Source organism: Nerophis ophidion, linkage group LG10 (assembly GCF_033978795.1).
Source record: "Nerophis ophidion isolate RoL-2023_Sa linkage group LG10, RoL_Noph_v1.0, whole genome shotgun sequence".
NCBI classification, from domain to species: Eukaryota; Metazoa; Chordata; class Actinopteri; order Syngnathiformes; family Syngnathidae; genus Nerophis; species Nerophis ophidion.
The window spans coordinates 59,039,813-59,052,077 of NC_084620.1; the positions used below are offsets into that span (position 1 = coordinate 59,039,813).

General features: G+C 41.9%; 1 protein-coding gene across 5 annotated transcripts in view; it reads right to left on the reverse strand.

Moving 5' to 3' along the window:
* Positions 1–12,265, reverse strand: part of tfec (transcription factor EC) — a 146,729-nt gene that overhangs the window by 33,955 nt on the left and 100,509 nt on the right. For 3 of the 5 annotated variants that reach the window (XM_061914247.1, XM_061914246.1, XM_061914248.1), the window contains 2 exons: positions 9,825–10,052; positions 9,502–9,603 (listed from right to left, as the gene is read on the reverse strand). In XM_061914247.1, coding sequence (XP_061770231.1) covers positions 9,502–9,603; positions 9,825–10,052 — 330 coding nt within the window. Of the gene's footprint in view, positions 1–9,501; positions 9,604–9,824; positions 10,053–10,225; positions 10,659–12,265 lie in introns of those variants that run through there. The other 2 variants (XM_061914249.1, XM_061914250.1) reach the window with 2 other exon arrangements.

The following is a 12,265-nucleotide window of genomic DNA, read 5'->3' on the forward strand; positions in this document are numbered from 1 at the left end:
TGGTATACTGGTATTAGTATAGTACCGCGGTACCATACCGCCTCTGAAAAGTACCTGCCTGCCACACCCTAAGATTTTTTTTGTAAAAATAAAGCCAATAATGCAATTTTTTCTGGTCCCCTTAGAAAAGTACCGAAAAGTATCAAAAAAATATTGGTATCAGGACAACACTAGTCAATAAAATATCATGCAAAAGAGCAGATTCCAACCATTGAAATATATTTTATAGTTCAAGACTTACGGTTATTTAAACACATGACTGCGCATCATAATGGCAACTACACTTTCCATCTTAAAGATGTAAAAATAATATTTGGGAATGTCCGGCGGGCCAGATTGAAAAGCTTAAAGGGGCCGCACTTTGCTCAGATCTGGTCTAAGCGCTCGACTGTGGTGTTTTTCATGCACTGCAATAAGTCTCTGTTCAAAAGAAGAAAAAAATATATATATAAAAAGTTAAACGAAGCAAAATTATCTGCCAATAAAACAAGAAAGTTTGGCTTGTTAAGACTTTCCAGAACAAGTAAAACGAGCTAACCTCAATGAAGCCAAAAAGACCTTGAAATAAGTATATTCTCACTGTTTTGGCAAACTACACAAGGCCAAAGCCTTCACCCACACAGAAGGCCTCATGTCCAAATATGAGTTTGACTCCCATTTCCCCCCAGAGGACACACATGGAATTATAGACACAAAATCCCAAGAGCTGAAGACCATCACTAATCAGGAAGGCTCTCACCTGAAGCAATCAAAACCACTCATTTTAAGTCTGCAGCGCCAGCTCAAACTGGAGGCCAACAAACACTGCTCCAGGAAAAATGACCAAGTACAGAAAAGGCCAACAAACACTGCTTGAGGAAAAATGACCAAGTACAGAAGAGGCCAACAAACACTGCTCGAGGAAAAATGACCAAGTACAGAAGTGACAACTATTTACAGAGACCAGGGTGGCTGACGGCGAGATGACTTTATATTATTTTGATGTTTGGATTTGATATGTTGGATTTATTTTAATTGCCAAGTGGTGGGTTGTTAAATGTTTAAATGTCAAATCCAAGCTGTGAAGGGTCACTATATGTACTTTTGGAAACACGTTTACTTTAAAAATGGTTTATTTGTTTATATTTGTCCCTAATTGCTTTAGTATTTGTCCACCTTTTTTCAAAGGTTTTTCAATGGAAAAAAAAGAGACAATCAAGTCCAAAATAAAAGGAGAAAGAAAGATTTGTCTCATCATTGGATTGAAACAAGGAGTGAAGTCCCAGTCAAAATATCAAAACCCTTTTCAAGCTAGGGGAGAACAAAAACAAACATAACTTGACACTCACTAATAACTGTACTACTATATGAGTACGTATTTTGTATTATTTCATTGAAAATAAAACAGCAAAAGTCCGTTTGGCTGTCATCTGTTTTAATATTAGAAAAGTCGTCAAAAGTCCCAAAAATTTCCATAATACCTACCCAGGTTTGAGTTAAAAAATGTCCAAAACGTGCTTAGCAAAGTCCCACGGGAAGGCGGGGAGAAAAGTGAGAAAAGTCGGTCAAATGTTCAAAAATCAAACCCAGGTTCAAGTGCAACAAGTCTTAAGACTTGGTGCAGTCCATGTGGGACTCGAACCTGGGTAGGTATTTAGAAAATTTTTGGGACTTTTGCCGACTTTTTCAACTTTTATCCCCCCCACTCCTTGGGACTCGGCTGGGTGTGTTATGGACATTTTGGGCATCCCGGGTCTTGGGCGGCCGTCAACGGGACTTGTGGGACTGGAACCTGGGGCGGTATAGCTCGGTTGGTAGAGCGGCCGTGCCAGCAACTTGAGGGTTGCAGGTTCGATTCCCGCTTCCGCCATTCTAGTCACTGCCGTTGTGTCCTTGGGCAAGACACTTTACCCACCTGCTCCCAGTGCCACCCACACTGGTTTAAACGTAACTTAGATATTGGGTTTCACTATGTAAAGCGCTTCGAGTCACTAGAGAAAAGCGCTATATAAATATAATTCACTTCACAAATTTAATTCACAAAGTGAGAAAAGTCGGTAAAATGTTCAAAAATCACACCCAGGTTCAAGTGCAACAAGTCTTAAGACTTGGTGCAGTCCATGTGGGACTCCAACCTGGGTAGGTATTTTGAACATTTTTGGGACTTTTGCCAACTTTTCCAACTCTTATCCCCCCCACCCCGTGGGACTCAGCTGGGTGTGTGGTGGACATTTTGGCGGGACTTGTGGGACTCGAACCTGGGTAGGTATTTTGAAAATTTTTGGGACTTTTGCCGACTTTTTCAACTTTTATCCCCCCCACTCCGTGGGACTCTGCTGGGTGTGTTATGGACATTTTGGGCATCCCGGGTCTTGGGCGGCTGTCAACGGGACTTGTGGGACTGGAACCTGGGGCGGTATAGCTCGGTTGGTAGAGCGGCCGTGCCAGCAACTTGAGGGTTGCAGGTTCAATTCCCGCTTCCGCCATTCTAGTCACTGCCGTTGTGTCCTTGGGCAAGACACTTTACCCGCCTGCTCCCAGTGCCACCCACACTGGTTTAAACGTAACTTAGATATTGGGTTTCACTATGTAAAGCGCTTCGAGTCACTAGAGAAAAGCGCTATATAAATATAATTCACTTAAAAAATTTAATTCACAAAGTGAGAAAAGTCGGTAAAATGTTCAAAAATCACACCCAGGTTCAAGTGCAACAAGTCTTAAGACTTGGTGCACTCCATGTGGGACTCCAACCTGGGTAGGTATTTTGAACATTTTTGGGACTTTTGCCAACTTTTCCAACTCTTATCCCCCCCCCACCCCGTGGGACTCGGCTGGGTGTGTTATGGACATTTTGGCGGGACTTGTGGGACTCAAACCTGGGTAGGTATTTTGAAAATTTTTGGGACTTTTGCCGACTTTTTCAACTTTTATCCCCCCCACTCCTTGGGACTCGGCTGGGTGTGTTGTGGACATTTTGGGCATCTCGGGTCTTGGGCGGCCGTCAACGGGACTTGTGGGACTGGAACCTGGGGCGGCATAGCTCGGTTGGTAGAGCGGCCGTGCCAGCAACTTGAGGGTTTCAGGTTCGATTCCCGCTTCCGCCATTCTAGTCACTGCCGTTGTGTCCTTGGGCAAGACACTTTACCCGCCTGTTCCCAGTGCCACCCACACTGGTTTAAACGTAACTTAGATATTGGGTTTCACTATGTAAAGCGCTTCGAGTCACTAGAGAAAAGCGCTATATAAATATAATTCACTTCACAAATATAATTCACAAAGTGAGAAAAGTCGGTAAAATGTTCAAAAATCACACCCAGGTTCAAGTGCAACAAGTCTTAAGACTTGGTGCACTCCATGTGGGACTCCAACCTGGGTAGGTATTTTGAACATTTTTGGGACTTTTGCCAACTTTTCCAACTCTTATCCCCCCCCCACCCCGTGCGACTCGGCTGGGTGTGTGGTGGACATTTTGGCGGGACTTGTGGGACTCGAACCTGGGTAGGTATTTTGAAAATTTTTGGGACTTTTGCCGACTTTTTCAACTTTTATCCCCCCCACTCCGTGGGACTCGGCTGGGTGTGTTATGGACATTTTGGGCATCCCGGGTCTTGGGCGGCCGTCAACGGGACTTGTGGGACTAGAACCTGGGGCAGTATAGATCGGTTGGTAGAGCGGCCGTGCCAGCAACTTGAGGGTTGCAGGTTCGATTCCCGCTTCCGCCATTCTAGTCACTGCCGTTGTGTCCTTGGGCAAGACACTTTACCCACCTGCTCCCAGTGCCACCCACACTGGTTTAAATGTAACTTAGATATTGGGTTTCACTATGTAAAGCGCTTTGAGTCACTAGAGAAAAGCGCTATATAAATATAATTCACTTCACAAATATAATTCACAAAGTGAGAAAAGTCGGTAAAATGTTCAAAAATCACACCCAGGTTCAAGTGCAACAAGTCTTAAGACTTGTGGGACTACAACCTGGGTAGGTATTTTGAAAATTTTTGGGACTTTTGCCGACTTTTTCAACTTTCATCCCCCCACCCCGTGGGACTCGGCTGGGTGTGTTATGGACATTTTGGGCATCTCGGGTCTTGGGCGGCCGTCAACGGGAATTGTGGGACTGGAACCTGGGGCGGTATAGCTCGGTTGGTAGAGCGGCCGTGCCAGCAACTTGAGGGTTGCAGGTTCGATTCCCGCTTCCGCCATTCTAGTCACTGCCGTCGTGTCCTTGGGCAAGACACTTTACCCACCTGCTCCTAGTGCCACCCACACTGCTTTAAATGTAACTTAGGTATTGGGTTTCACTATGTAAAGCGCTTCAAGTCACTAGAGAAAAGCGCTACATAAATATAATTCACTTCACAAATATAATTCATAAAAGTGAGAAAAGTCGGTAAAATTTTCAAAAATCACACCCAGGTTCAAGTGCAACAAGTCTTAAGACTTGGTGCACTCCATGTGGGACTACAACCTGGGTAGGTATTTTGAACATTTTTGGGACTTTTGCCGGCTTTTCCAACTTTCATCCCCCCATCCCGTGGGACTCGGCTGGGTGTGTTATGGACATTTTGGTGGGACTTGTGGGACTCGAACCTGGGTATGTATTTTGAACATTTTTGGGCACTTTTGACGACTTTAGTCACTTTTCTCCCTCACTTCCCGTCGGACTTTGCTGGGTACGTTTTGGACATTTTGAGCATCCTGGCCACCGGTGGCGGGACTTGTGAGACTCGAACCTCACTGTGGTCAATTTTACGGAATATGTACAATCTACAAAAAAAAGTTTCAATCAATTAAAAAAAATACGTACTCATACATTAGTATAGTTATTAGTGAGAATATACTTATTTTAAGGTATTTTTGGGTTCATTGAGGTTAGCTAATCTGACTTGTTTTGGAAAGTCTTGACAAGCCAAATGTTCTTGTTCTATTGGCAGATAATTTTGCTTACTTCATATAAAATACCCCTCATTTTTTAAATAGTTTTTTCTTGTTTTTGAACACTGACTTTTTGCAGTGCTGGGGTAGGTATTATGAACATTTTTGGGACTTTTTCAACTTTTATCCCCCCATCCCGTGGGACTCGGCTGGGTGTGTTATGGACATTTTGGGTATCTCGGGTCTTGGGCGGCTGTCGGCGGGACTTGTGGCACTCGAACCTGGGTAGGTATTTAGAACATTTTTGGGGACTTTTGACGACTTTTAACGACTTTTGTCACTTTTCTCCCCCATTTCCCGTCAGACTTTGCTGGGTGCGTTTTGGACATTTTGGGCGGGACTTTTGAGACTCAAACCTCACTGCAAAAACTGAAATTTAAGCAAGATTAAATATCTCAAATAAGGGTGATATTTGCTTATTTTCTGTCTGATAAGATACGTCTTCTTACTAAGCAGATTTTATGTTAGTGTTTTACTTGTTTTAAGTGTTTTGGTCCTAAATGATCTCAGTAAGATATTACAGCTTGTTGCTGATATTTGATGACCTATATTGAGTAAAACCTGCTTGAAACTAGAATATCAACTATTGCAAAACTGTGTCATTAACACTCAAAAGTATAAAACTACTTTTTCAAAGTAAAAGTTTTATGTCAAGCATGAAAAAAAAATCCTGACTTTGACACAATTGTGTCTTGTATTAAAACAGATGACAGCCAAATGGACTTTGCTGTTTTATTTTCAATGAAACCATGAATTGATTAACGTGGACCCCGACTTAAACACGTTGAAAAACTTATTGGGGTGTTACCATTTAGTGGTCAATTTTACAGAATATTTACTGTACTGTGCAATCTATTAAAAAAAATACGTACTCATACATTAGTATAGTTATTAGTGAGATTATACTTATTTTAAGGTATTTTTGGGTTCATTGAGGTTAGTTAATCTGACTTGTTTTGGAAAGTCTTGACAAGCCAAATGTTCTTGTTCTATTGGCAGATAATTTTGCTTACTTCATATAAAATATCCCTCATTTTTTTATTTGTTTTTTCTCGTTTTTGAACACTGACTTTTTGAAGAGCTGGGTAGGTATTATGAACATTTTTGGGACTTTTGCCAGCCAACTTTTCTCATATTAAAACAGATGACAGCCAAATGGACTTTTGCAGGTCTGTTCTAAAGCTTATTGATAGATGTGAAGTGAATTATATTTATATAGCGCTTTTTCTCTAGTGACTCAAAGCGCTTTACATAGTGAAACCCAATATCTAAGTTACATTTAAACCAGTGTGGGTGGCACTGGGAGCAGGTGGGTAAAGTGTCTTGCCCAAGGACACAATGGCAGTGACTAGAATGGTAGAAGCGGGAATCGAACCTGCAACCCTCAAGTTGCTGGCACGGCCACTCTACCAACCGAGCTAAACCGCCCCACATATACAGTGGGGCGAAAAAGTATTTAGTCGGCCACAGATTGTGCAAGTTTTCCCACTTAAAATGATGACAGAGGTCTGGGATTTTTGCTCACCGTTCTCATGATCATTTTGACCCCACGGGATGAGATCTTGCGTGGAGCCCCAGATTGAGGGAGATTATCAGCGTTCTTGTATGTCTTCCATTTTCTGATAATTGCTCCCACAGTTGATTTCTTCACCCCAAGCTGCTTGCCTATTGTAGATTCACTCTTCCTAGTTTGGTGCAGGTCTACAATTATTTTCCTGGTGTCCTTCGACAGCTCTTTGGTCTTGGCCATAGTGGAGTTTGGAGTCTGACTGTTTGAGGCTGTGGACAGGTGTCTTTTATACAGATAAGTTCAAACAGGTGCCATTAATACAGGGAACGAGTGGAGGACAGAAGAGATTCTTAAAGAAGTTACAGGTCTGTGAGAGCCAGAGATCTTCCTTGTTTGAAGTGACCAAATACTAATTTTCCCTCATAATTTAAAAATAAATTCTTTAAAATTCCTACAATGTGAATTCCTGGATTGTTTTTTCACATTCTGTCTCTCACAGTTGAAATGTACCTATGATGAAAATTACAGACCTCTGTCATCATTTTAAGTGGGAGAACTTGCACAATCGGTGGCTGACTAAATACTTTTTTTTCCCCTTACATTCATATTTCACTGTTTGTTCACCTCCTGGTACCCCAGCACCTCCAAAACCCTCAAATCTAGACTCCAAACATCCCAGAATAAGCTAGTCCGGTTACTTTTAGACCTCCACCCCAGATCACACCTCAATCCAACCCACTTCTCCAAAGTGGGCTGGCTCAGGGTGGAGGACAGAGTCAAACAACTTGCACTGAGCCTAGTCTATAAAATCCGCTACACCTCCTTGATACCGAAGTACATGTCAAACTACTTCCTTAACGTAAATGACCGCCATAACCACAACACCAGGGGGAGCTCCACAAACCACGTTAAACCCAGATTCCGATCTAACAAAGGTCTTAACTCATTCTCTTTCTATGCCACATCAATGTGGAATGCACTCCTAAAAGGTGTAAAAGTAAGTGCATCTCTATATTCCTACAAAAGCGCTCTAAAACAACACCTCCAGGCAACTTCAACCCTTTACTAATACCCTCCTCCATTCACATCCCATCTCCCCGGATTATAAACAACTCAAATGTACTTCTAATGTATATACTTGTTCTTATGCTATGTGAACTCACTATGTTCTCTGCTGGCTGTACATATCCTACTAAATAACACCTACACTGTTTCAATGTCCACATTTCTCTGTTGATGCAATTGTTGATGACTGAAGTACTGATATCAACCAAAGCTCCTCATCCCACCCCCCGGATTGTAAATAATGTAAATAATTCAATGTATATACTATGATGATTAACTTGTGTGATGACTGTATTATGTTGATAGTATATATTTGTACCATGAATTGATTAACGTGGACCCCGACTTAAACAAGTTGAAAAACTTATTGGGGTGTTACCGCTTAGTGGTCAATTCTACGGAATATGTACTGAACTGTGCAATCTACTAATAAAAAAAAAAGGATCAATCAATGGCTTGATTGTAAAATATGTCGATTGAGAGGTGTGACATTCATACGTTGTCAATATTCAGTGTTTTATCGTTCATAGAAAAAATAAAATTCCATTCCGTTTTTTAAGGCGATTTGCCATAACATTTTTATCATTTAATCAGACTTTATTGTGAGGTTTTGTATCGGTTTCCTTAAAAATAGATGTACCAGCTCCACACACATTTTTCTTCTCTAAATTTGGCACCCCCCGACTCAAAAGACCTACACTGTTTCAATCTCCACATTTCTCTGTTGATGCAATTGTTGATGACTGAAGTACTGATATCAACCACAGCTCCTCATCCCACCCCCCGGATTGTAAATGTAAATAATTCAATGTACATACTTGTGTGATGACTGTATTATGCTGATAGTATATATTTGTACCATGAATCGATTAACGTGGACCCCGACTTAAACAAGTTGAAAAACTTATTGGGGTGTTACCACTTAGTGGTCAATTGTACGGAATATGTACTGTACTGTGCAATCTACTAATAAAAAAAAAAAAAAGGATCAATCAATGGCTTGATTGTAAAATATGTCGATTGAGAGGTGTGACATTCATACGTTGTCAATATTCAGTGTTTTATCGTTCATAGAAAAAATTAAATTCCATTCTGTTTTTTAAGGCGATCTGCCATAAAATTTTTAGCATTTAATCAGACTTTATTGTGAGGTTTTGTATCGGTTTCCCTAAAAATAGATGTACCAGCTCCCCACACATTTTTCTTCTCTAAATTTGGCCCCCCGACTCAAAAGACCTACACTATTTCAATCTCCACATTTCTCTGTTGATGCAATTGTTGACTGAAGTACTGATATCAACCAAAGCTTCTCATCCCACCCCCCGGATTGTAAATAATGTCAATAATTCAATGCACATACTTGTGTGATGACTGTATTATGCTGATAGTATATATTTGTACCATGAATCGATTAACGTGGACCCCGACTTAAACAAGTTGAAAAACTTATTGGGGTGTTACCATTTAGTGGTCAATTTTACGGAATATGTACTGAACTGTGCAATCTACTAATAATAAAAAAAAGTATCAATCAATGGCTTGATTGTAAAATATGTCGATTGAGAGGTGTGACATTCATACGTTGTCAATATTCAGTGTTTTATCATTCATAGAAAAAATAAAATTCCATTCTGTTTTTTAAGGCGATTTGCCATAACATTTTTAGCATTTAATCAGACTTTATTGTGAGGTTTTGTATCGGTTTCCGTAAAAACAGACGTACCAGCCCCCAGACATATTTTTTTCTCTCTAAATTTGGCCCTCGGAGTCAGAATAATTGCCCAGGTCTGGCTTAGACGCTTCAAAATGTCCGGGAAAAAAATGTTTGATTTTGTAAAAAAGAAAAAAAGAGTGTTTCTAAGCCCTGATGAACTTTGACTCATCTCTCGACTTAAGCTGACCTCAAAAGATAGGCCCCGAACCCCCCACCCCCCACATCTTTTCTCACCCCCACCCTCCCTTGGAAGGAGACAAGCCAGTTTAGCGAAACAATGACGGCGAAGCTTACTTACATTGTTTTGCATCATCATGTTGGACTCCATGCAATCCAGGCCTCCATCTTTGAAGCCCGATTCAAGACTGATGAGGCCGTCAATGACGTCATCCATCGGGAACTGGGAAGAAAGAAATAAAGCAGTCGTGAAACTCGAGCGGATTCGTACGTTGCATGTCCGAAAAGGAGTAGGAGGAAGTTATCGATGCAGTTTGTGTTATCATAATAAAAGAATGTGGGAGGGCGATTGGCGGGAAGACGACTCATCATTTTTTTTTGGTTTTTTTTTAAACTCCAGACTGCAGTTTCAACTTCACGCCGCCGCCAATTTCACTTCCTTACCTCACTGTCGTGGCCGCCCATGGTCATCAGGGTGACGGGGCTGTCGGGGTCGCTGCCGGCTTCGTTGACGGACACCAGGTGTCCGTTCCTCATGATGGGGGCGTGGGGATGCGGCGGGGGCGGGACGGCCGAGGAGGCCAGCTTGGAGCCGAGCGTCAGGTACTGCTTGACCTGTTGGTTCTGGCTCTGGTGGAGGTGGAACTTGGAGGTCTCCAGTTGGTTCTGAACCTGAGACGAGACAGTTGGGAGGGTGACCGAGGCAGGTGTGGCGAGAAGTGGCCCGTGAGTCATAACTGTCTACGTACAAAAATGACACATGGCTTGAAAACGAGAAAACAGGAGGTAAAGTACTGAGGAGTCGGGTTAAATGAGCTGAAGTCACAAAACACGGCAGCTCTTACATTCGAAGCTCTGGTGGCATCCCGCATGGTGAAGTAGCTGCAGTCAGATAAGTGTGGCATTCTCAGCCGGGCGCGAAAAAGTCTTCAGCTCTCTTTGGGTTTGGCTGTTATTTACAGGTCCAGGTCCTCCTCTTACCGTCTCCTCCTCGCAATGTCCCCCTTTTTTTTTATAAAAGGGCCCTAAGTGAACTAATTAGGCCCAAAGCTGGGGGTAAGCCTTTGTGTTGCCGAGCATGACAATCACTTCAAACAAGCCACTGTCACGTCACCCGGGGTTTGATCACTGCAGGACGTCTGCCTTTAGCGTCTATCACTAATTCACCGGCACCGCCCCTTTCTCAGCCGCCGGCCAATCGGGAGTCGGCTCCCAAGGTCCTCTTTTCGCCTGCTCCAGGGGTTGCGGCAGCACAATTGACCCTTGTTCTCCAATAGGGCTTTTAAATAACTCCACTCGTGCCATTTTTAACCGGGCTGAGTTTAGAGCGATGGGGTTTTGCGAAACGCTCGCGTCAATAAAGCTATTTTCAGAGCGGGCCGCTGTTTCGCCTCAAACGTGACCTCTTTTTTGCTCAATTACAGAGTTAAAGGGGAACATTATCACAATTTCAAAAGGGTTAAAAACAATAAAAATCAGTTCCCAGTGGCTTCTTGTATTTTTTGAAGTTTTTTTCAAAATTTCTCAGAATATCCCTAAATAAAGCTTTAAATTGCCTTATTTTCGCTCTCTGCGAAGACACTGGCCATTTCCCTGTGACGTCACACAGTGCTGCCAATGTAAACAGACAATGGGAATACCACAGCAAGATATAGCGACATTAGCTCGGATTCAAACTCTGATTTCAGCGACTTAAGCGATTCAACAGATTATGCATGTATTGAAACAGATGGTTGGAGTATGAAAGTATTGAAGAAGAAACTGAAGCTATTGACGCTATTCATAGCCATAGCATGGCCGAATAGCTGCGTTAGCATCGCCGGTAAAATGTGCGGACCAAACGATCAGGACTTTCGCATCTTTTGACACTGGAGCAACTTAAATCCGTCAATTGGTAAGTGTTTGTTTCGCATTAAATGTGGGTGGGAGGAAACGTAATATAGTTGCAAATGCATCTGCAGGTTATCCATACATCTCTGTGCCATGTCTGCTTTAGCACCGCCGGTAAATAGCATGTTAGCATCTATTAGCTGGCAGTCAAAATCAACAAAACTCACCTTTGTGATTTCGTTGACGTTATCGTTGCAAATGCATCTGCAGGTTATCCATACATCTCTGTGCCATGTCTGCTTTAGCACCGCCGGTAAATAGCATGTTAACATCGATTAGCGTAGCATGTCGATCCTTAACACATCAGGGCTTTCCTGTCACATGAAGAGTCTTTGGTGTTTTAAGAACCTTTTGGCAAAAATGTGTGTCAAAGGGTTCCTGGCATATAAAGGATATATTCTGTTTTTAGGAACAATTTGCAAAAATGTTTGTCAAAGTATTGCTGAAATATAGAGGATCTTTGACAAGCAGTAGATCTTTAAAAACAACAGTTCCTTCCTGTTATACACAGGATCTTTCACTATGTTTCTGCAGTAGATCCTTAAAAACAGCAGAACTCCCTTTTATTATATAGATATTATTTCACCAGCAATATATGCTTAAAACAGTAGAACACTCCTGTCTTACAAAGGATCTTTGATGAGCAGTCTGTTCTTAAAAACAGCATGGCCTTCCTGTCATATACAGGATCTTTGCTGTTTTTCATAACAATTAGCTAAAATGCTTGTCAAAGTGTTCCTGACATTCAGGGGATATTTGACGAGCAGTATATATTTAAAAACAGTGGGTCCTTCCTGTTGTATACATGATCTTTTGCTATGTTCTTACAGGAGATCCCTAAAAACAACAGAACTCCCGTGTCATATGGAAAATATTTGCCCAGCTATACATGCTAAAAACAGCAGAACACACCTGTCTTATAGAGGATCTTTGATGAGCAGTCGGTCCTTAAAATGGTTCAAATATAACTTAGATATCTGGTTTCACTATGTAAA